Source organism: Cuculus canorus, chromosome 7 (genome assembly GCF_017976375.1).
Source record: "Cuculus canorus isolate bCucCan1 chromosome 7, bCucCan1.pri, whole genome shotgun sequence".
Classification (NCBI taxonomy): domain Eukaryota; kingdom Metazoa; phylum Chordata; class Aves; order Cuculiformes; family Cuculidae; genus Cuculus; species Cuculus canorus.
This window is the reverse complement of record NC_071407.1, coordinates 36,206,615-36,230,422: the sequence shown is the minus strand read 5'-3', so window position 1 is coordinate 36,230,422 and position 23,808 is coordinate 36,206,615. Positions and strand designations below refer to the sequence as shown.

The window sequence follows — 23,808 nt, the reverse complement described above, 5'->3', positions numbered from 1 at the left end:
GGCTGCTGGCGGGTGGTGCACAACTGGGAGGAACAGCTGCGACAGCCAGGAGCTGGCTCGGAGACCTCACAGAGCAGAAAGGGATGGCTCTCCACGACCAGCGTGGGACTGGGGCTTGGGCCTCCCCACGTCAAGTTGTCTGCGCAGAGAGTTGTCCTAGACTTGGCTGGAGGATGGGGCTGAGAGAGCCTCCTGAAGCTCATCCAAGGAATGTGCAAAGTCCTGCCCCAGGGAGGAACAGCCTCAGCCGCCAGGACGTGCTGGGGCTCGCTGGCGAGAAAACAACTCCGCAGAGAAGGCCCGGACAGTCCTCACTGACGACAAATTGAACATGATATAAGATGATATGAGAATGAAGAGGTTTCATATTGACAGAGAATTATTTTACAGTGAGAACATTCACTCACTGGAACAGCCTCCCCAGGCATGGAGTGGAATCCCTGTTCCTGAAGGTTTCAATATATGACCGGACAGGGTGTGAGAGAGCCCCGTCTAGGCTCCCTTTCCCACAAGACTCTGAAACAAATGGTCCTTGGAGGTCTTTTCCAACCTGGGCTCCTCAATGATCTATGAATGGAGTGGGTTGGCCACTGCTAACAGCCAAGCAGCTATGCAGCCACTTAATCACTCCCCTCTTCCCCAGGCTGGAGGGAGATGGCGAAGTGGGTTGAGATGAAGATTAGTAGGTGAAGGAAAAGCTGTGCGCGCCAGCAATACAAAATAAAGAACTTACTCAGTGCTTCTTATGGCAGGCTGATGTTAATCCACTTCCTGGGAAGCAGGTCCTCAGGAAATGCAGCATTTCTTTGGGAAGTCCCCCCATCCTCCTCCCTTTCTTGAGCTGGTGCTGGACCAGGCTGGCTGTGACTGCTTACTGGATGTATGGGAAGGCAGGAAGGTCTGCAGGTCCACCTGTGCTCCCCGGCCTGGAGAGACCCCAACCATACAACACATCCTTCCAGAGCATGCCATAGCCCTGCCGCCACAAATGCCCCTTGTCCCTGGCTCTGGCACCCAGCCCTGGACCTCTGACCAATGCCTGGGCCAGCACATCCACTGCACTCCCACTGTTCTCCAGTGTCCCCCAAGGAGAAACATTAACAGTTGGTCCTGCAGGCAGCAGATGAGGAGCAAGGAGCCACTGCTGTGGCTACCAAAGACGAAGTGGTCTGAGCAGGGCAGTGCTTGGCAGAGCTCTCCTGGGCTGGCCTTGGCTCATCAGACTCCTCCTTTGCTCACGCTGGACCCGTTACTGAATGATATTGACAGTGAGATTGAGTGCACCCTCAGCAAGTTTGGGGATGACACCAAGCTGAGTGGTGACTGGAAAGACAGGAGGTCATCCAGAGGGATCTGGACAAGCTGGAGAAGCGGGGCTGTGAGAATCTCATGAGGTTCAACAAGGCCAAGTGCAAGGTCCTGCACCTGGGTCAAGGCAATCCTTATTTTTGGTACAGGATGGGAGATGATGTGATTGAGAGCAGCCCTGCAGAGAAGGACTTGGTGGTGCTGGTCAATGAGAATCTCAGCATGAGCCTGCAATGTGCGCTCGCAGACCAGAAGGCCAACCGTGTCCTGGGCTGCATCCAAAGCAGCGTGGCCAGCAGAGCAAGGGAAGGGATTGTGCCCCTCTATTCCTCTCTTGCGAGACCTCATCTGGAATACTGTGTTCATTTCTGGAATCCACAACGTAAAAAGGATATGGAGCTGTTGGAACGGGTCCAGAAGAGGGCTACAAAGATGATCGGAGGGCTGGAGCACCTTCCATATGTGGACAGGCTGAGAGAGTTAGGCTTGCTCAGTCTGGAGAAGAAAAGGCTCCAAGGAAATCTTACAGTAACCTTCCAGTACCTGAAGGGGCTACAGGAAAGCAGGAGAGGGGCTATTCATAAAGGCTTGTGGTGATAGAACGAGGGGGAATGGGTACAAACTGGAGAGGGACAGATTTAGACTGGACATTAGGAAGAATTTCTTCACTATGAGGGTGGTGAGGCCCTGTCCCAGGTTGCCCAGGGAAGCTGTGGCTGCCCCATCCCCGGACGTGTTCCAGGCCAGGTTGGATGGGCCTTGGGCAGCCTGAGCCAGTGGGAGGTGTCCCTGCCCATGGCAGGGATTTGGAATTAGATGATCTTTAAGGTCCCTTCCAACCCAAACTATTCTATGATTCTATGATTCTATGAGTGGGTTGTGAGGGATTGCACTTCTCCCTGTGACGCAGCAGCCTCTGCCCACCTGGGTATGCAGACTCAGCCAGTGAAAATATGCACAGACAGGCACAGGGACCCACTGACACAGCTCAGACAGAGACAAACACAGGCAGACACACACACACACACGCAGATCGATGCAGACTCACACAGACACATATGCACAGAGGACGCCCCCCCTGATGCTCACGCTGACACACACGCTGACGTGCACACAGATGCACAAACACAGACATGCACACTCACGCAGACACACGCATTCAGACACACAGACTGACACGTGCATGCACACATGTACACAGGACTCGGATGCAGGGCACTGGCATGGGCAGCCACAGCGCAGGTGCTGCTGTTGCCACACTGACACTGACAGCATAGATTTGTGCTCATCTCTTGTACACTCTTTGTATGTGCTTTTTCTCAGCCTCAAGCTCCTTTTAGAGGAAAACCATACATTCCTTCCATTTAGTCGGAGCCATTGGTGGCAGGACCAGAGTGTGGGTTCTTGCTTATGACTGGCAAGTATGGACCATGACCTCAGGGAGCAGCTGGGTGCTCCGTGTGTTACTGACCGCTGTTGCTGGGGTCTTACGGTTGCTCGCTTAGCCTCTCTCCTTGCTTGCTTTATATGCAACACTCTTTTGTAAATGTTCTATAACCAACTTATTTCTAGACTTCTGCACATACATCTGGAAGCACAACTGTCCAGGCATTGTTCTTATAGGGTGAGAAGAACATTCTTTCATTATTGATATTTGCAATCATCTTGGCAGTAGTCTGTGTCAGGTGACTACCTGCCATTTCCTGGGTTCCTCGCCACTTCCCAGCCTAGACCTCCACACCAGAAACCTGATTCAACACCTTCTGAAGCTCTCAGGAAGTTTGGGACCACATCCCGTCAAACTGTCTCTGCTCTGTCTCTCAAAGGCTAGACCTTAGTTTAGGAGCTGCAGATATGAATAAAAGGAAATTTCATGTGAAAATACTGAAGGGGCCCATCCAAATCATCTATCAACTAGCAGGAAATTAAAAAAACCCAAAAACCTATTTTCACTCGATTCCTCTATGTCGCTTCCCACAGAAAATCATTCATTTAGGGATCCTCTCACTCAGTGTTTTTTCCCTGTGTTTAAGGAATGGACAAATTTTGGGTGTTCTGGTAAAGGCAATGCTCAGGCTTTGAGGTTTCCCTTCTGCAAGATCAGAGTTGCACCCTGCATGGGCATAAATGGAGGGAGAAGGAAGGATGTACACAAGATGTGAGCAAATATGACGTTTTCTTCAAAATACACCAAATATTTCCAAAGAGAGGTGAGAATTCTTGCATACTGTATTCTCTGCAGCACTCACAAGGTCTACAAGTACGTTGTGACACCTATCGCAGAAATCATATTTTTCTTCTAGGACTTTTATATGACTATGATGCAGGGGACAACAAATATCTGTGTAAATGAAGATCCAGACAGACACCGCAAACCAGATATCCAAACACAACCAAAGCCCATGAGGATGAAGAAGACCATGAGGACGAAGCAGCCCAGAAGTAAGGCAGCTGTGGTGTAATCCATTTATGATAAACATCTGCCCTATCACTGAAAGAAAACCACCAAATAGTGGCTGGGGCCAGAAATAACAGACGCAATCCTTCTCCAGGACTCTAGAGGTCACATGGTTGCAATTTATGAACAAGAGCGTTTTCTTTTTGCGCATACATGGGATTCTATATAGAAAATGTCAAAGACACTTTGGATAGGGAAAGAATTTGTTTGCAATAGCGCCTCTGAGATAGGGAAGCAAAATCATCTTCCCCTGGAGTACCCAAGCTCTCTGAGAGAGATGGTATTGCTGTACTCCTAAATTAATTCGTTTTTATAAATACCATCTAAATGCTTGCAGTGATACTGCATTTGGTAGAAAAGATAGTAGATGGTAGAAAAGAGCAGCCAGAGAGTTGATTGAGGACCCCATCCCTCAAGTGCTTACAACAGCCTGCAAAGACAGGGTTGCAGCCTTTTCATTTGGCAGAAGGAATCCAGACCTTAAGAGAGGTGAAGTGATACGCCCGAGAAAACAGGAAGGAGAAAGCAACTCCATCTGCAGAACTTAGTCTCCATGATGTCAACTTCCCTTAGTTTTCAACTGTTCCTTACCTGCAATGGCCTCTCAGCCATGCTGTTCTCTACTCTGTACCCTGGCATTTCAGGTGGGGTGGGAGTGCGATTAAGGCAGCTGACGTCAGCCAGAGAAATATCTCCTCACCAGCCCCATCTTGGTTCATGGGGGGGTGCCGAGTGGGGGCGGTGGCAGTGGCAGGCAGCGTTGTGCTGGCAACTGCCTTGGGGAGAGCAGTAAGGCATGGAGGAGATGGTGGGAGGACAGTGAAAAGCCATAAGGGGAGTGCTCCCAGCTTGTGGGAAGTCTGGCCCAGAGAGTGCCTGAGAAATGAGAGGAGGCCCCAGGAGCAGCCAGAAGTCCCATTGAGAGGGTGAAAGCAGCCTGAGCTTCAGCCACTAAAGTGAAGGGCCAAGAACTCTCCTCTAGGAGGGTTGCTGCAGCTATCCTTCATCAGGCTGTGGGCAACAGGACTGGCAGCCCCAGGAATCACAGAGAGGGCTGCTGATAAGCTTCCAGGCTGCAATGCCCCTTTCCCATTCCCCTTCCCTCACTGTGAGCCTTGCCAGCTGGTACTGTGACTGGCCAGTGGTTCTGCAGCCATGGGTCCAGTAGATGAAGCAAACAGAACTCTTGCCGCATTAGGAAGAGCTCTTCCCACAGGGTGCTGGCCACGTGGGCTGCAGACCTACTCTGCAGTGGAGCAGCAGATGTGGGTGCTGTCCCAACCCAGAGAAAACAATGTCTCAAATTCTCTTAAATTGGTTTTTCTTTATTGGGTCATTAACATACACACACGCAGTGCTATCCATCTGCAAAGCAGGTTACTATTGATGGGATATGTGCTGTGGGAGAAGCAGATTATGGACAGGATGGGAGCTGTGTTTGGGAGAAAATCACCTCTTTGATTCAGCAACCACACTCAATGAGCCCATGGAGAGATCATCTGTACAACAGGCTGCAATGCTACCCAGGGCCTCCCCGCGATGTGGTGGAGCAGTTCTGAGAGGCTTCAAAGGTGTCTACTCTGTGCATGTACCTGTGTTTGGGCTGCCTTCCTGGAGGCCTTGGAAAGGTGGGCAAATGCTCCTGCCATTGGTTTTAGTAAGGGAGATGCAAAGGAGTAGCCAGGCTTCAGGACACTGCGGTGAGTGGTTTTGTGCTTTTCAGCGGGGAAAAGCACAAAGCTGGAAGGTGGGAGGTACGTTGCCTGTCCCACTCAGTGTCGGGTTTATGTCGAGTTCCTGAGGGTCAACAACAGGCTTCAAAGTGAAGTTCTGCAAGATGGTGGCGATAAATAAGAATATCTCCATGCGTGCCAGGCCCTCTCCAGGACATATGCGCTTCCCTGGAAGTAAAAACAGCCAACAATGCTCAACAGGTGTTGCCAAGTAGACCAGAGTTTGCATCATACCAAGTAGATGTGTTGCACTGCTTTATTTACTTTCAGATACAGCCACAGCACCGAGATGAGCATCAGGATTACTAAGGACATTTGCAAGAGAAGAGTTAGTGGGGAAAGACCCTTGGTAGTTTGGATGTGCGTGTGAGGAAGATAGGGAGCAGGAGAAGTCTTAAATGTGGAGAGGGCATTGGAGATGGTAAGATGAGAGAGAGAAAGGTGATGTAAAGCATGAGTAAGAGAGCAGAGGGTTCAGGCTATTGGTAGGGGAGTGGTTGCGTGTAGAGTGAGAGGGACTTAAGAGGTCTTGTGGAAAAGTGGAGCTACCACAGAGAGACAGGTTGGTTAAGGATGACTTTGTGGGGGTTGTGTAGGAAAGTGATAAGTATTTTAGAAAGTGTCAATGGATCCCATTCACGTCATTACATCAGCAACTCCTAGCAGGAGGTTTGAGAAGCCACCGGGACCAAACAAGATGGGAGGTACAGCTGGGGAAGGGAGCAGCTGGGAGAAATTATCCAGAGAGCATGGGTCCCCAAGGAAACACCAAGTGGGACCACTCTGGGAAGATGGAGTGTGTGCTATAGGGAAAGACAAGGTAGCCCACAGAGGAGAAGGTTGATGGAGAGCAGAAGAGAGAGAAAGCCCATGCTTTACCTGCAGAGAAGGGCATGAAGAACTGGCTCTTCCTAAAGGTGCCATTCTCATTCAAGAAATGTCCAGGATTGAACTCATTTGGGTTTGGAAACTCTTTACTGTCATGGAGGACAGAACTGAGGACGGGAAAAATAGTGGTGCCCTGAGGGAACACAAGAAGAAGAGCAGAACATGGAGGGGAGGACAGTTAGATCACTTAATCTGGCTGACTGCTAATTTAAGACTGAACTTCCCAGCATAGCCCTTCGGCTTCACTTTGGTAATCCTTCATTTGGGGAGGCAGCCTTAGGTAGACACTGCTGAATGTCAGGGACAGTTGTTGGCTGTTTTTCCTGAATGCTCCCTGTCACTTTCAGACCATTTACCCTCACCTTCCTCTGGTCATCTGGGGATACCCTACCTAATTCTTCTTTCTTAGTGTTTTGCAGTAATGAACTTGTAGATGTGCTATGTTCCTTCTTTACTGTGAGCCCCAAAAAGCAAAACCACACAAGGCTTTGGAAATGAAGCTCTTTCCCCTCCTTGCCTCACAAATTTCTCCTACAGTGGTCATCTTCCTACTTCCTAACCAGCCATTGGCTGGGGAAGGGGATGGACACAGGATAGATAATCCAGCAATGATGACACCAAGAACACTCTCATGGAAGCTAAGCAGTTCCCCAATCCTGCCTTTTGGTTTTACACAGGCAGCTGAAAAATCAAACCACTGGCAGCCCGTGTGCTGCTGTTTCCCTGCTGTACGTGGTCACCCAGCAGAGCAGTGAGCATTGCTGCAGAGAGCCAGGCCAGGCCATGGGTTGCTCTAGCCCCCAATATCAGTGGCCAGCAGCAACCGCCTCAAGAAGCATCCGTTTTTTCTTTTTTCATGAATGCAAACATAGCCTCCAACACTTTGTGTCGCAGGGGCTTTCTGTGCTCAATAACTACTGACTGACCTCGCTTCCAAGCATGCACACAGACTCTCCTGGGTGGTAGCGAGCAGTTCCACAGATTTGCTGCCTTTATCTGAGGAGTCACTGCGCTGCTTTTTTGTGAACCCACTGTGTTTCTGCAGAAAGATAAAGCTGCAGAGCAAGTGAGCAACGGTGTTGGGCAGAGCTACCGTTCCAATCTTGGCCCATGGATTGGCAACACGAAATTGCAAGTGAGCTACAGAAGCCTGAGGATAAAACCATCATGAAGGGCTAGTTGACAATGAGGTCAGGGCACAGGATTTCTATCTTCTGGCTTCTAACTGATAACCTAAGAGAAAACGTGCTGCCACGTTGCTATTGAACTTGATAAAGCTTGCCCACTAACCTTGGGAATGACATAGTCTCTGAAGTGAGTGTCTTTGGCCACGGTGTGAGGGAGACTCAGGGGGATGAGTGTAATGAAGCGCTGGATTTCATGGACCACTGCATCTGTGTAGGGCATTTGGGTCCGGTCAGCCACACAAGGTCTTCGTGATCGTCCAACTACCTGGTCAATCTCTTCTTGAACTTTCTCTGTCGTGGGAGGCACAAACCATAAAATGGGCAAATAAAACCAAACCTAAACAGGTTTTCCTAAGCTGTCCACAGATCACAGATGGCAGAAGCAGCAATGTTGATTTTGATGTTGACTAGAACACAACTCCCAAGTCTCCAATGCAAGGAATGTCCTCCTAGTGACTTGGCTAAATGGGAATACTGGGAGATAAAGATGTGGACACAGTCAGGTCCCTGGCTGTGAGGGAAGTGCAGCTGATGATGATGCCAGTGAAGCTGAGTGACCTCTAATGGCCACCCTGGGGGATGATGGTGGCAAGGACTTTGCCCATTTGGGTAAAATATGAGAGGGAGAGGAAAAAGGCTGGGAGTAGAATGTGGTGTTAGATACATGTCCAGCCCAGGGGAATAGCTAGAGAGGAAGAGGCCACAGACTGGTACCTTGTATCTTCGAGTATTTGAGAAGAAGCAGAAGCCCATATCGTATGGTGGTGCTAGTTGTCTCAGTTCCAGCAATGAACAAATCGAAGGCGCTGGTTATCAGGTTCTTCATGTGGAAACTGGAATTGGGATGCTCTTTCTCCTAGGGAAGATACTGGGCTGTTTCTCTGGTTGGGCTAAGAAAAGCGGCCCTTTCTTGTGTCACCCGAGGCCTTCCTTTTCACCTACAGCTGTTGCATTTCTCTGCTAAGGTGCGGTATCCACCTGGGACGTTACAGTGCTAACTTTGTGCAGTTAGATCAACACCAGAGCAGCCTTCCTTCAAATTGTGGGCTCAGTAGTATGCACCTGTCTGGTTGCCCTTGCTGTGCCTACTGCTTTCCAGTGAAAGAACTGCAAGACCAGACTGCAAATGTCCCTGTGTTTTGGTTAGAAGAGACGAAGGTCTTGCTAAGTAGCTGCAAGTAATGGCTGGTGAGTGTGCAGACCCAGAGCTGTAAGCTCTAGCACAGGCAAGATCTGGGCTACTGTTGGTGTCTTTCCATCGCACAGCCCAGCTGCCTGGGGAGGAGTTATCCCCATGTCTGTGCTACTTAGGAGAGGGAGGGGGCTCACATCATAAGTGTCATAGGGAATGAGTTGGTGGTGAGCTGAGCTTTCTCCTTACCTCATGCATTTTGTTGAGGAAGCAGTCGATAAAATCCTGAGGGCAGCTGGGATCTAGAGAGGCTTGGTGTGTCTTTACCTCCTCTGCCACAAAGGCTTTTAGAGCATCAAATTCTTTGAATATGTTGTTATGTGGGCCAGGCAAGTAATCCAGGATCTGAGGGAACATCTGGTAGAGCTGGAAGATGAAAAACAGGAAGGTCCCTAGCATGAATATTGTCCCATCCTTTGATATTAGCTGCAGAAATGCCACAACCCTCTCTGCTGAGCCAAGCAGAAGGGCTATGAGGGTGGTAGGGGTTTACTTAGTAGTTGTGGGAACCTTAGAGTTGGAGAAGATGGTTTTTCAGGATGAGGGGGAAGCTGCACTTAGCTGGCAAAGCCAGTTCTATTGATAAGGGTGCTTCTTGCCCTTGAATGAATTCCCTCCTGTGCAACAGAGCATTCAACTAAAATAGGACTTCACTGAGAGGGATACCTCCTGCTCCTCTGGGAGACTGTTGCCACTGTGAAATGGCTACTCAATGTACCTGTCCCCAGTAGGAGTTCGTCATCTCAAAGATGTTGTTGGTGTTGTTCATTAGGGCCAGGAACTTCTTGTCTTTATAGTCATATCGTTTCCCAAAGACGATGGAGCATATGACATTGGAGACAGCGCAGCTCAGCATGAAGGTTGGGTCAAAAGGTTTTCCTGTGATTTCAGAAAAGTTGCAAGCTGTCGTGAGTTCAGCTAGGATAGCGTTAATTTTCACAAGAAGTTAGGAGGAGACACAGCCAAAGCAGCAGACCCAAAGGGATATTTGGTACCATAACACCATGCTCACTACATAAAGGAGGCAGTTGGCCGGGGCACTTGATTAGTGGCTTACATTGTGGTTCAGTAATTGTGGCTCAGGGGCACAGCTCAGGAGCGTGGTTCTAGATTCCACACTGGGAGAACGCCATGCGTAAGTTCTTGGGCCAGTGAGTGATTTGCATGGTGTATCACCTATTTTGGGTATGCTCTTATTGTTACTATTGTTGTGTTTTCCTTTGCTGACCTGTTAATCTGTTTTTATCTTAACTCATGAGTTTAATTTTTTTTTCCGATTTTCCTCCCCGTCCAACTGAGGGCTGGGAGGGGTGGGGGGAGGGCAGGGCAGTGGTGGTAAGTGAGCGCTGCATGTTTTTTCGTTGCCACCTGGCGTGAAACCATGACACAAGCCGTTAAAAAACCCACACCCTGTGGTTACTGGGGATAACCTGATCTCTGGTTGTTAGTGGAAATACCAGATTACAGCCTCTGAGTGACACAGAGGGTTCTCCAAAAAGAACAGAACATGATCATGGTATTATTTATTGCTTTGTAATGAGCGACAGCTGATGCATAGGCCAAACATATAGGAACTTCAATTCTATGCTAAAAACATGGGCTCCCTTAATACAGTCTTTTCTTTGGCAACCATATGGTATATTAAAAATGGGCTGTACCTTTTGTTTTGTTGATATCTTCCAACATGTACTCAGTTTCCCCCTGGATCCTCTCTTCAATGCTTTTCTTCCCCATTCCAAAGTTGCGCAGAGTGCTGAGAGCAAATCGCCGGACTTCTAACCACTCCTTGTTGTTGCTAAAAATAATCCCTGAAGAGGAAGAAGGAAGGAAGAACTGGCTTGAGTGTTCTGGCTGTAAGATGAACAGAAGCTCAAGGTGACAATGAATCCTGGCCCTAGGAGAGCATTGACATGGTAGCATCATAGAGTACTGTGGTTTGGAGGCAATCTCTAGAGGTCCTGTAGTTCATCTGCCTGCTTTTGGCCTTCTCCACCGTACACCCATCATCCTTGTGAACAATTCATTACTCATATCTGCACATAATTTTTCTTGCTGCAGCTGGTGACTGGTGCTGCTTGCTCTTTCACTGCCTATTGCTGAGATTAATTCAGCTCCATTTCTCTTTGCGTGGTGGAAACCAGCTGCTACAGCCTGTCCTGCCTTCCCTTCTCCAGGTGGGACTCATCCACTGCCTAGTCTTCACTTATCCATGGTATACTCCAGCCCTCATCTGCCTTTATCACTCTCAGCGCTTCCCTTCTCCTCAGAAGGAGCTTGGTTGGCAAACATACCTAATCCATTGTTAGCCCTGTCTCCTATCGGCATGCGTCCTCTGGATGCAAACTCATCTGCACGATCAATCAAGGCTTCTTTCACCACATCATGTCCGTGAAGCACCACCACTGGGTCAGAGCCCATGTGCACTGTGAACACTGGTCCGTACTCTTCACTGAGCTGAATGCAAGAGAGAACATGGCCATGGAGCAAATGCAGAGGAGAAGTTGAGAAGAGGCCTTGCTGCTGTGTTCCACTGCAGGTAGTGCAGCCTCACAGACCAGCAATACCAAGATTTGGTCATAGAATCACCAGGTTGGAAAGGACCCACTGGTCCTCTCATGATAATTCGGGGATGGATAGGGTTCCCAGTTATCAGGCCCTGAACAATTGCAACAGCAGTGAAGGGAGACAGTTGAGATCCCCACGATTTTTCTGCTTCTGTGGGATCGCCGTTTGTCAAGCTCTGGCCACAGGTTATCCTCATTCACACATCTCACATATTTCTCACCCATGAGAGAAAGTAAGAAAGAAGAAAAAAAGTGTCTTTACCTTCTGGAGAGTTTTAGCCAAGTTCTTTGGTTTCAACTGCAGCACGTTACCTAGAATGGGAAAGGGAGCTGGTCCGGGAGGCATCTTTGCCTTTCCAGACCTCCCTCTCCATGCTGTGAAGGAGAGCAGGCAAGCAATGCAAACCAGGAGGACAACAGTAGCTGCTCCTAGGAGCTCCATTTCCTTCTGCAGCTCAGGAGGGAGTAACTCGCTACCGCAGCCTAAGTTTTATATATTGAAGAGCTACGTCAACTCAACAATAGTTTTTTAATCACGTGGCTGAATTAGTCAATCATTTGTTAGACCGCCCTGTGTTATGAAACTAAGAGTTCTTTCAGCGTAAAAAGGTTGTTGAAGACATGCCTTATCTCAAATAAATACAGAGGCCAACAGAGGTTATGGAATTTCTAATCTACTCATAAAACTTGCTTTCTTTTATGTAAAGTTCATTGTCAAAAAGATAACATTAGGACACACTTTTCTACTGAAGTGCTCTCAGAAATTCACGGTCACATACTGTGAGGTCCCAACAACAGTGGCAATGGCAGATAGAAAGGATCCTCAGGGCTGTGGCACCGTACTCAACTTGCTCAGTCTGGTCATTGTCGTCTGTCTCTCCTGAGCTGTGACACTTTCGCAGGCGGAGAGATTTCATCTAGTTGAGCAGAAAGTGCTGCAAGGCCAGGGAACGTGAGGCTTGGTGGGAATTAGTGAGGGGCCTGGGTGAACTGAGTGCTTGGTTGGAGTGTGTGGGGTTTGCTGTGCAGCAACGTGTTAATGTGAGTTTTGCTTTCGCTCAGAGGTGCTAGTGAAGGTCTCTGTCACTTGCAAAAGTTTCCATAGCTTGCTTCCTTATGAGTTCTTAAGTCATCCTTATTCTCCTCCATAGGTATAATAATTTGCCTGTCTTTGCTAACTGTTCTATTTTTAATCTCATTTCATTTCTTAAAGATCATTACCTGATACTTTGGTGGAAAAACTGAATTGCCAACAAGTTTGGGCTAATTGCTGATCTACTGGTCTGAACTCCTACATCAGCTCAGATAGTGCCAGGACAGTTCATGAAAGTTCATGTGTCTGTAGGAACTTTCAGCTGGTGAAAGTTCATGGGAGTTCATGGAAGTTTGCAATGCTACATGAGGTCTCTCTACTGCCAGTATTCATGACCCTGCCACCTTCCCTGTAAAGTTCCCTCATTCCAGCAATGCCTCACAGTTTGTGACACACTTTGGGCAAAGGCCTTGGAACTAGGAATATTGTGAAAGAATTCTCATTTTTATCAGGATAAAATAGGTACATTTCAAATATTCTCACCATGCTGATAGACACACTGGGGATTTACAAGGGAGGAAAACCGATGAGTCACTCCAACCTTTACCTGTGGGAAGCTATGGGCCTTTTCATGTCACAGCAGTATCCAAGGGTTTTCTGAACACTTGCTTCTGTTTGCAGATGCTAAGAGCAGGCAGGCAGGGCTGCTCTGTCCTCTCCATTCATGCAAAAGTCTAGGAAGACCAGGCTGAATGCCCCTTCTCTGCATCTTGCCCAAGAATTTTGGTTTTAGGTTCATTGGAAGCATGTATCCATTAAAAGGCCACGAGTGTTTCTAATCATAAGGTTGGAAAAGACCTTAGAGAGCATCAACTCCAACCGTACCTGTCCACCACTAAATCGTATCCCCAAGCACCTCATCTACCCGTATTTTAAACACCTCCAGGGATAGTGATATCAATCACCTCCCCGGGCAGCCTCTGCCAGTGCTTGAGAACCCTTCCTATGAAGAAATTTTTCCTAATGTCCAAGCTAAACTTCCCCTGGCACAGCTTAGGGCCATTCCCTCTTGTCCTGTCACTTATCACTTGGGAGAAGAGACCAACACCCACCTCTCCAGAACCTCCTTTCAGGTAGTTGTAGAGAGTGATAAGGTCTCCCTTAGTCTCCTCCAGACTAAACAATCCCAGTTCCCTCAGCTGCTCTTTGGAAGATTTGTTCTCCAGCCCCTTCCCCAGCTTTGTTGCTCTTCTCTGGACACACTCCAGGGCCTCAATGTCTTTCTTGTAGTGAGGGGCCCAGAACTGGACACAGGATTTGAGGTGCAGCCTCACCAGTGCTGAGTACAGAGGCAGAATCATTTCCCTGCTCCTCCTGGCCACACCATTTCTGATCCAAGCCAAGATGCCATTGGCTTTCTTGTCCACCTGGGCCACTGCTGGCTCATGTCCAGTCAGCTGTTCAACAACACCCCCAGGTCCTTTTCTGCCAGGCAGCTTTCCAACCACTCTTCCCCAAGCCTGGAGCACTGCACGGGGTTGTTGTGTCCCAAGTTCAGGACCCTGTACTTGGCCTTGTTAAACCGCATCCCATTGGCCTCATCCCATCAATCCAGCCTGTCCAGATCCCTCTGTAGCGCCTCCCCACACTCCAGCAGATTGACACTTCCTCCCCATTGAGTGTCGTCCACAAACTTGCTAAGGGTGCATTCAACCCCCTCCTGCGGGTCATTGATAAAGATATTGAACAGGACCGGACCCAGCACCGAGCCCTGGGGACACCACCTGTGACTGGCCTCCAGCTGGAGTTAACTCCATTTACTACAACTCTTTGGACCCAGCCATCTAGCCAGTTTTTAACTCAGCAGAGGTTGCACCTGTCCAGGCTGTTGGTTTAATACCTGCCTTTCTTCCCACAGGTCTCCAGAGAGCTTTCTACACCCAGGACAACCCCTGCACTGCTGCTACATCTGCTACAGCCTCCCAGTCTCAAAATGATTAGAAGGAGAGGATTTTCATGATGGATATCCCAGGAAGACTTTAGCTTGCTGGAGTTATGATCAGCTTTAGGCTAGTAGTCTCCAGAGATGTTTGCCTTATCCACCTTCACCCTCTGCATGTCCTGTTTGTGGTGGTCTCGAGTGCAAGTTAAATTGTTGCTTACAGCTAGTCATTGTAATGCATGACAACTAGTAGCAAATGGATCAGGAAGAGATTTGTGAGGAAGAGAGGCCTGCATATTCACAGAATCACAGAATCACAAGATTGGAAAGGACCCATTGGATCATCGAGTCCAACCATTCCTAACACTCCCTAAACCATGTCCCTCAGCACTTCATCCACCCGTTCCTTAAACACCTCCAGGGAAGGCAACTCCACCCCCTCCCTGGGCAGCTGTTCCAGTGACCAATGACTCTTTCTGTGAAGAATTTTTTTCTGATATCCAACCTGAACCTCCCCTGGCGGAGCTTCAGGCCATTCCCCTTGTCCTGTCCTCTGTCACTTGGGAGAAGAGCCCAGCTCCCTCCTCTCCACAACCTCCTTTCAGGTAGTTGTAGAGAGCAATAAGGTCTCCCCTCAGCCTCCTCTTCTCCAGGCTAAACAACCCCAGCTATTTCCTCTCAGCCAGCCTGCTTTTCACTGCCTGTAACAACAGTGCATTTTCCAAATGCATCCAACTGCATCTTCCAAACAGTGCATTTCACCGCCAGGATTTCGGGGGGATGTCACTTGCCTCCCATCTCCACACGATCCAACACTGCTGTCAAACGTGTGCGTGTGTAGGAATTACAAAAACGCATTTATCTGAAATTGTTCTCAGCATGGGCATTGGGTGGCGAATCTACAGCATTCCCAGTGTTGTTTCATTTACAGCTACTCTTCAAGTACCTGTTGAAGTTTTTCCTGTCATCGTAAACGACGTATTGGTTTGTTAAAGTGTAATGAAAGCTGTCTCTCTAGTTCCAAAGTGCTTCATTTATTATTGTGTAATCGATTATCCCTAAGCACTTAATCTACTTGCGTTTTAAACACCACCAGGGATAGGGACTCAAGCACCTCCCTGGGCAGTCTGGTTCAGTGACTGAAGCTTCCCACCCTGCCAAAGTCCAGGTGTTTTCCCTGGTGCCTCTCCGCTGTGGCTGCCCAGTGCCCAGGCAGGCACTAGGAGGAGCACATTTGGTTCATGAGTTCTGCTCAAACAGCAGCCACACAGGCAGCTACTGAAAAAGTCTGTTACTTTGCGGAGAAAACCTTCCTGGTTTGTGCATGAAACAAGCAGCGTGCTGGGTGGGCACAGTGACATCCTTCACCCAGATGGCTGGCTGGGATCATCGCAGCCTGGACAGCTGTAAAGGAAAGATGGGCTGTGGGCTAAGGTGGAAGAAAACACCTCCCTTGGACGCAGCTACTGCCCATGCCTGTAGATGAAGGCTGGCTAGAGGGGCGAGATGTCACCTGCCACACACCTGCGAGCTGGAGGGTCTGCTGAGAGGAGAAGAGTGGGTGGTCACCAATGGAAGTGCATTATTAAAGGTCAAGACTACAAATCCTACTAATCTAATCCACACCGTGCTGGGACATGGATAATGATTTAGTAGCAAAGAAATAAGAGAGTACAAAAGAACATGATGGCTCACGCTATGCTAGTGCTCCTGCTGCAAAAAGTAGGACATAAAAAGGCATACACCAACTACTTGTGCATCACTTCTGCAACGATGTAAAGACATTCACACTTCCATTGCACGAATGCAGAAACATCTGTATGGAAAGACGGACAATGAGGCTTTTTCTCAGTGTGGGTACTGTAGCGTGATACGTGTGTATAGAGAAAAGGCTCCACAGGAAACACATTGCAGTTCCAGGCAGGCAATAGGTTACAGGCTGGCAGGCAAAGCTTTCTCTGGGATCACAGAGGCTTCCCCTTACTTGTGTTTCAGGCCCATCTTAGGGGCCCACCTGTCAGCTTTTGGGGGTCCCACACAAACCATAAAGTCCTGCCACCTGGCAGCCAGGCCTGGAGCGTTCTTGCAGCTGTCTCTGCACAATCACACTGCAAACTGGGCTGTAGTCCACAGCCAGGAGTGTTTAATGGAAATCACCTCCTTTTAGGGGTATAAAGCCTCCTGACCTCCATAGTTTTCCTGCAGGTTTCACCTGGAGGGCTATTTCTGTTATTATACCTGTGTCTGGACCCAGTGTCTGGTGTTGGAAGCAGTGGCACCTTTAAAAGAGCAGAAGAATGTTGTCACTCAGCTTCTTGCACTCGTGCCAGGTAATGAGCAGCAGCAGGGTAGGTGGGGGTCTCCCAGATGGGCTACTGTGGCAAGAAGGTTCGTAAACCCTTGTGGGGCTCTACAATAAATTGCACAGATGAACTCCTCTAAGCTTAGTGATATGAATACAGACCCATCTCTCGACACAAGCTCAGCTCCTACCCAGCGGTTTTATTGAAAGGGGGCAAGCAGACTGTGATGGGCTCAGAGCCAGGTGAGGACAATGGAAGGTGTTAAAACTACTAGGCTGGGGCCATCTGGACACTTCAGAAGTTTCTGATCTCAGCTTGCTCCACAATTTAAAAGGGAGAACAGCGCAAGATGGGTGTTGCAGGGCAGTCTAGGACTGCATTTAGAGTTCCTCTTCTGGCAGTTTCTTGGTCCTCTTGCTTTACCTGTAAAGGTGTTTTTTTGCTTCTGATCCGCCCTTACCGGCTTGTGGTTAAGAAAGCCTGCAGCTCAGCTTACCTCCAGGCTGGGAAAGGAATGCTTCCTTTGTGCTGAGGGTGGTGTCAAGAGGCTTTCTTACTGCTGTATCTTTGCACAGTGCAGAGGTATTCCCGGAATGCGGAGAAAGGGGCAGGTTTTGATGTGAAGCGTTGCCTAACACTTTTAGTGCATCTGGTACAAACAGAAGGCTGTTCAGGTGACCTAGCGGTCAAAGGTGGAGTGCTGTGCCTCAATGTAGATAGTCTTGGTTGCTGGGTTCCTTCACACACTCTTGCTGGCCCAGACCATAATACTGGCTAGGGCCTTGTTTCCTACAGAAAAGTAGGATTGTAGTAGATCCCTTCTTCAATGTGGGATGCTAGAGCTCCTCCTGCTGTCTCCTCTTTCCCTAGGTACTGAGGGGAAGGCATGTGCTCTGCAGAATGACTCTGATTGTGGAGTCTCGGTACCTGGTACTCCAGAAAGCTCCAGGAAATTATTGGTCTCCTATACCGGCTATTACATCTTTGAACGGGTGAGTGGCCCCAGCGGTCCTGCTGGAACTGCAGCTACTGCTGCTCTGGCTGTCCTGGCTGGTGTGATTCTCCTGGATGGCAATTACCTCATGTTGGTTGGGCTTGAAGGAACGGATGCTGCTGAACATAAGGCTCCTCATAAAGAGAAACTGCTCAGGTGCCCGGTGGTACTTCCTGCTAAGGCACTGACAGCTCCTTGATGTTTCTACCTAGTGGAGATGAGTTCCCTTCCTTTTGGATGGCTGTTTCTAGCCAGTTTGGGGGCTGGGAAGAAGAACTTATTGATGTGCAGAAGAGTGCCTGGAGAAGGCTTTGGACACAGGAGCCACCAGCTTACTGGGCATTTGTGCCTCCGTTGTAAGGTCAGCGGGTGAATGTTCCTTATGTCTCCTAGCCATATTGTGACTGCATGACTCCTTGCAAGTTCAGGAATTGAGACTGAGACTAAGTACAATGATTTTCCTAACTAACAGACTTGACCCAGAACACTCTTGATGCATCCCATGCAGTCCAGTCTTCTGTACGTGGCTTCAGGGATAGCCCTTGTTCCAGGGAAATGTAGGTCCCTTCTGATTGTCGTGCCAGCTTCAGGCCATGTGTTTGACCCTCACCCGAGTAGCCTGACTTCCCTTGATTTGTATGCAGAGTCACCAGGACACCTTCCACCACTGTCCTCTGTGTCTTTGTTCCAACACCCCCCCGGCTCTTGTGCTTTAGTTGTAAACTCCTGTTTCTTTCAGCCCTGGATGCTCCAAGCAGTAGTGTCTGTTCTGCCACCCTCAGACAAGACTGGCTGCCATGTGCCTCCTTGACCATCAACCAGGGGGAATGTGAAGTGCGAGGCTGCTGCTGCAATACTAGGGACAGGATAAAGCCTTGATACTTTGGTAACACAGGTAAGCATTAGCGATTGTCCTTCTCTCCTCCTGGGAGAACTGCAAACGGGGACTCCTCACATCCCTGGCAGAGCAGGATTGGTGTGTACCAGCCTTGCAGATGGCCTAGGGCTATGCTTTTGGCTGATAAGAATATTCTGTCCTGTTGAAGTGTCCAGCCCTTTCACTGATATTGCAACAGACATGGGTTTATGGCCAGAATTACTTGCTTTGGGGGTTACAGACAGGAGAACTTGCAGGATTTGCCGGCCTTGTCTTTGCTGTGATGTTTGAGCACATTTTCCATCTCTCTTATTCCTGAGCTCAAGACTGCCTATATCTTTTTTTCCTCCAGTGACAGCTCAATGCACACCAGATGGGTGGTTTTCCATTGCCATCTCTTGGGATGTGACCCTGCCACTCATTATCCTGGTCTCTGTGCAACTGGCTAGTGGACGCAGTATTGGCTGTGTCCTTGTCATGAAAAACAATGCCCTTGTTGTTTACCAGTCCCCACTTTCTGCCCGTGGCCCCACTTTTCAGGTAAGTGCTGCAGCTGTTACTAGACTAGAAGAGCAGGAACTTGCAGATGTGGAACATCCTGGCATGGTTTTAGCTACTTAATAGGCACCCTATGGACTTCCAGAGGCCAAATGCTGTTCTCCAGCCTGGCACTAATCCAATCTAACATTACTACAATGACAGCGCCTGGTTTGAAGGAGAACTTCAAGTATTTGTTAAAAGGAAGTTTTGGAGGTAAGGTTGGGGAATGTGACTAATTAAAGTAGGTATTATGTTGCCATCTTGGAGGAAGGAGATATGGGATTGGCCTTTCTTATTTGCCTACCTTGGGGTTTTCCTGTCACACCAGGTTGCATGTCCACTTTTGTTAGTACATCAATGGGAGCTCTGTTCCCTTCACTGTGCATGTTTCCATGTTGTCACTACTCCCTGCTGTGTCCCAGACAGGTCCTCTGTCCTTGGATCTGCGTTGCCTCAGATACGAGAGGTTTGCAGGACTTGCTCACGTCTCATGGTGCAGGGCTTCGGTCTGGGTGATTGACGGAGCATTGGTGGGTGAACCCTGCCATGGCTTCTTCCCTGCCAAAGTGGGAACTTTCTGACATGGCTAAAAGGATGCTCTGAGGTTGCCTCTTTCTGTTTGTTCCTCCTCTAAAATGGCTCTTGGGTTTCTTCTGTCCTAGGTGAAAGCTATACTGCCTACAATATTGACAGTGACTATCCTGTTGCAAAGACCCTGAGAGACGCTGTCTGTGCAGAAGTCGAGATCCTTCAGAGACCATACCCATCCTTGATTTTGGTCCTGCACTTCTGCTGGGCTACACCTTGTATCAATCCCCAGCAACAGCTGCACTGACTTTTTTAACTGCTGGCCTTTCCTTCTCAGGGAACAACTATCAGACACATCTGGTGCCTGAGTCTTGCCTCAGGACCAGTGTTCCCCTCTCATCACCAGCATTTTGCCCTCTACACTTTCGCCTTTGTTGACTCCACTTCCCAAGAGATGCTCTCTGGACTGGTAAGATCCTGTACTGGTTGCCTAGCTTCCTACTGGAGACGAGTAACATGTGTGAGTAACGAGAACCACTTCATAACTATGAGAATCTTGGCCTTGGAAGGGTAGGGGGCCCAAGACTAAAAATGCCCTCTTGAAACAGGAGGGGGGAGGCTGATGTGAAAAATTCTTTATTGCTGGAGATGAACGTGGTAGAGGTAAGATGCACCACTGGAGGGGTGTGACAGAAAACGAGACTATTGAAAGGGTAAATCTACTTGAGGAAGTGTTAGCTTGCTGCTTAAGCTGCCTGTTTAACTAGCTTAGGATGTGCTAATCAATATATTATAAACTAAATTTCTTGGCCAAAATGACTTGGAAATAGCTTTTGGTACCTGGGAAACGTCTGGGCTTTGAATCTTATGAGCTTCTGAGCAATTAAGTCACATGAAATTCACCATGCCTTGTACTGCTTCCTCAGTAGTCCTGGGATAAATGAATACTCAACACTGGTCCCAGCTGTACTTAGCAGTGCTCAGTGTAGTGGTGCTTGGACAGCTGTGTCCCAGTTGGCAGGAAGAAGTAGTGCCAGATCTGACAGAGTTTGAAGGTGGACGGTAAGGATATCAAAGCTGCCTTGCAGCAGACAGTAGAGGGCTCCAAGGCTACAAACCTGTAGGTGAAGCCAGCCAAAGCAACCTTTCTGCCTTCTCCCTTCTGTGACCAGGTGCATTAAGTCTGGCTGAGATGGAGTTAATTTTCCACATGACAGCTCATGGTGCTGTGGTTTTGGATATGTGGCTAAAACAGCGCTGATAATCCAACAACTAGCTATTTGCTGAACAGTTCTTACACAGCACCAAGGCTTTTTTTGCTCGCTCTGCTGTTTCTCAACCCCAAGCAGGTACGTGTGTGCTAGGCTAGAAGCTTGGAGGCAGAATAGAACCTCACAAGGTTCAACAAGGCCAAGTGCAAGATCCTACACCTGGGTCAGGGCAATCCGTTGTTTCAATGCAGGATGGGGGATGATGTGATAGAGAGCAGCCCTGAGGAGAAGGACTTAGGGATGCTGGGTGCAGAGTGAGGGAGGGGATTCTGCCCCTCTATACCTCTCTTGTGAGACCTCATCTGGAGTGTTGTGTCCAGTTCTGGAATCCTCAATGTAAGAAAGAGATGGAACTGTTGGAACGGGTCCAGAGGAGGGCTACGAAGATGATCAGAGGGCTGGAGCACCTTCCATATAAGAACAGACTGAGAGAGTTGGGGTTGTTCAGCCTGGAGAAGAGGCTCCAAGGAGACCTCAGAGTGACTTTCCAGTACCTGAAGGGGCTACAAGAAAGCTGGGGAGGGACTTTTTACAAAGGATTGTAGTGATAGGACAAGGGGGAATGGCTTTAAATTGGAGAGGAGCAGATTTAGATTATACATTAGGATGAAATTCTTTACAATGAGGGTGGTGAGGCCCTGTCCCAGGTTTCCCAGGGAAGCTGTGGCTGCCCCATCCCTGGAGGTGTCCAAGGCCAGGTTAGATGAGCCTTGAGCAGCCTGGTCTGGGGGGAGGTGTCCCCGCCCATGGCAGGGGGGTTGGAATTAGATGATCTTTAAAGTCCCTTCCAATTCAATCCACTCTATGATTCTATCATAGCTGGGACAACTGTCCCATATTTGCCATGCTTTATGATGTCATGCCTGGCAATAAACACCAGAGGATTTTGTTTTCTAATGCAACTGATGTTCAGAGACTGCTTGGGCATCTTTCTGCTCGTGGGAGTGGGGTGGGTGATTTGCCTTTGCATCACTTGTGCGTTGGTTTTGTTCTTCCCTCTCCTTCACTTATCAAACTGCCCTTCTTCACAGTCCTGGGTTTCCTTGCTATTGTTTTTCCCATTCTCTCTCCACCCGGCTGGGGAGGGGGAGTGGGGATGCGGCTGTCTGGATGTCTAGCTAGTGGCCTGGGTCAATGCACCCCACCAGGGTATCACTTGTCTACAGATACTGCCTGAGTGATTTAAGCCTGTGTACTATTCTTTTTAGGTGCACCCACAGCACAGTGCCTCACTGTGCCACCAGCTCGTACAGGAGTTCTACACCACTTGTCCTGCTAGAGCCGGTAAGTATCCAAGCCTTTACTGCTTCTGCATTCAATGGGATGAAAAAGGTCTAACCTTCAGGCTGGAAGGAGGGGGATGAGCAGGCTATGGACTAGATCCCTTGAGCCATGGACAGCTTGACAAGGCATTTCTTTCTGCTTTCCACAGAGGAAGGGCCCTTCCCTTTATGCAAAAAAAGGCAGAGGTCTTTATATGCTCTTAAATCTGTGTTTACTCACAAGGAAGGCTTGGCCTTCTGAGCTTGTTGTATGTTGAGAAGCTGACCTGGACAAAGTTTGCTGGCCTTCAGGGTTATACATTTTCTTAAAATCATAGAATCACCAGGTTGGAAAGGACCCATTGGATCATCGAGTCCAACCATTCCTAACATTCCCTTAAACCATGTCCCTCAGCACTTCATCAACCCGTTCCTTAAACACTTCCAGGGAAGGCGACTCGACCCCCTCCCTGGGCAGCTGTTCCAGTGCCCAATGACTCTTTCCATGAAGAATTTTTTCCTGATGTCCAGCCTGACCCTCCCCTGGTGGAGCTTGAGGCCATTCCCCCTTGTCCTGTCCCCTGTCACTTGGGAGAAGAGCCCAGCTCCCTCCTCTCCACAACTTCCTTTCAGGGAGTTGGAGAGAGCAATAAGGTCTCCCCTCTCCTCTTCTCCAGGCTAAACAACCCCAGCTCTCTCAGCCGCTCCTCGTCAGACAGCTTTGTTGCTCTTCTCTGGACATGCTCCAGAGCCTCAACATCCTTCTTGTAGTGAGGGGCCCAGAACTGAACACAGTACTCGAGGTGTGGTCTCACCAGTGCCGAGTACAGAGGGAGAATCACCTCCCTGGACCTGCTGGTCACACCGTTTCTGATACAAAGGTTTCTTGCCTGAAACATTCATATTGCTTTGTAGGGGATAAAAGGAGCACTGAGCATCTTCTTCAGGACAGCGTCTCCCACGGCTCCAGCAAAGGCCCTGTCATTTTTTTTCCCTCCAGGATGAGCTAAGATGGGACACAGCCAAGGACAGCCTCAGGAAGCATTGCCAGCCCCGCGTAGCCAGGGTGAGGGTGGGGAAGAGGGCTGGTTTAAGTCTTTCCTGCAGAAAACCTGAGCCCCTAAGGCATCTTTTTGCTATTGAGGGAATGTTAACTCGGCCTCTCCCTCACCCCGCAGGAGCAGTTGTGCATTCTGTAGCCCCCTGGGCTCTGGAGTTTGCTGCGATGGCTCTGGGGGCAGCTCTTTGCTTTGTGCTCGTGGCTGCTGTGCTGTGGCAAAAGAAAGTGCCTGTAATGCATCAAATTAATGTATTGCAATCAAGTGGCTGCCACACGCAGTCTTGTTGGCCCACTCTTGGTCAATGTAGTCATCGATGACCTAGATGAGGGAACAGCAAGTTTGTTGATGACACAAAACTGGGAGGAGTGGCTGATACACCGGGAGGCTGTGCTGCTACTCAGCAAGACCTGGACAGGCTGGAAAGCTGAGTGGAGAGGAGCGTAATGGAGTTCAACAAAGACAAGTGTAGGGTTCTGCACCTTGGGAGGTGCCATCACCCCATGCACCAGGTTAGGGACTGACTGGCCTGGAAAGCGGCTCTGCAGAGAAGGACCTAGGAGACCTGGTGGACAAGTTCACCATGAGCCGGCAATGTGCCCTCACGGCAAAAAGGCCAATGGTATCCTTGGGTGCATTAAGAGGAGTAGCAAGCAGGTTGAAGAAGGAT

At 49.0% G+C, this 23,808-nt stretch overlaps 2 protein-coding genes and 1 long non-coding RNA gene across 3 annotated transcripts; 2 read left to right on the top strand and 1 right to left on the bottom strand.

The window, feature by feature from the left end:
- Window positions 1–117: 117 nt before the first annotated feature.
- Window positions 118–14,487, top strand: LOC128852674 (uncharacterized). The gene is made up of 3 exons (XR_008450644.1): window positions 118–3,518; window positions 3,612–3,750; window positions 14,282–14,487. It is a non-coding gene; the product is annotated as an uncharacterized LOC128852674 (long non-coding RNA).
- LOC104060040 (cytochrome P450 2C19) lies at window positions 5,077–11,816 on the bottom strand. Its single transcript, XM_009561777.2, has 9 exons — window positions 11,593–11,816; window positions 11,058–11,220; window positions 10,425–10,574; window positions 9,485–9,645; window positions 8,956–9,132; window positions 8,289–8,430; window positions 7,678–7,865; window positions 6,379–6,520; window positions 5,077–5,667 (listed from the first exon to the last, which is right to left on the bottom strand). Exons 1-9 carry the CDS (start codon window positions 11,770–11,772, stop codon window positions 5,486–5,488), a joined length of 1,485 nt encoding a protein of 494 aa, XP_009560072.2. The 5' UTR covers window positions 11,773–11,816; the 3' UTR covers window positions 5,077–5,485.
- A 2,858-nt stretch (window positions 14,488–17,345) lies between the features above and the next one.
- On the top strand, window positions 17,346–22,465 carry LOC104060059 (zona pellucida sperm-binding protein 4-like). The gene is given in 7 exon segments (XM_054072248.1): window positions 17,346–17,802; window positions 18,342–18,497; window positions 18,832–19,080; window positions 19,670–19,849; window positions 19,852–19,912; window positions 19,914–20,016; window positions 22,027–22,465. Coding segments are annotated over 7 exon segments (1,266 nt in total). The 5' UTR covers window positions 17,346–17,441; the 3' UTR covers window positions 22,183–22,465.
- Window positions 22,466–23,808: the final 1,343 nt, after the last annotated feature.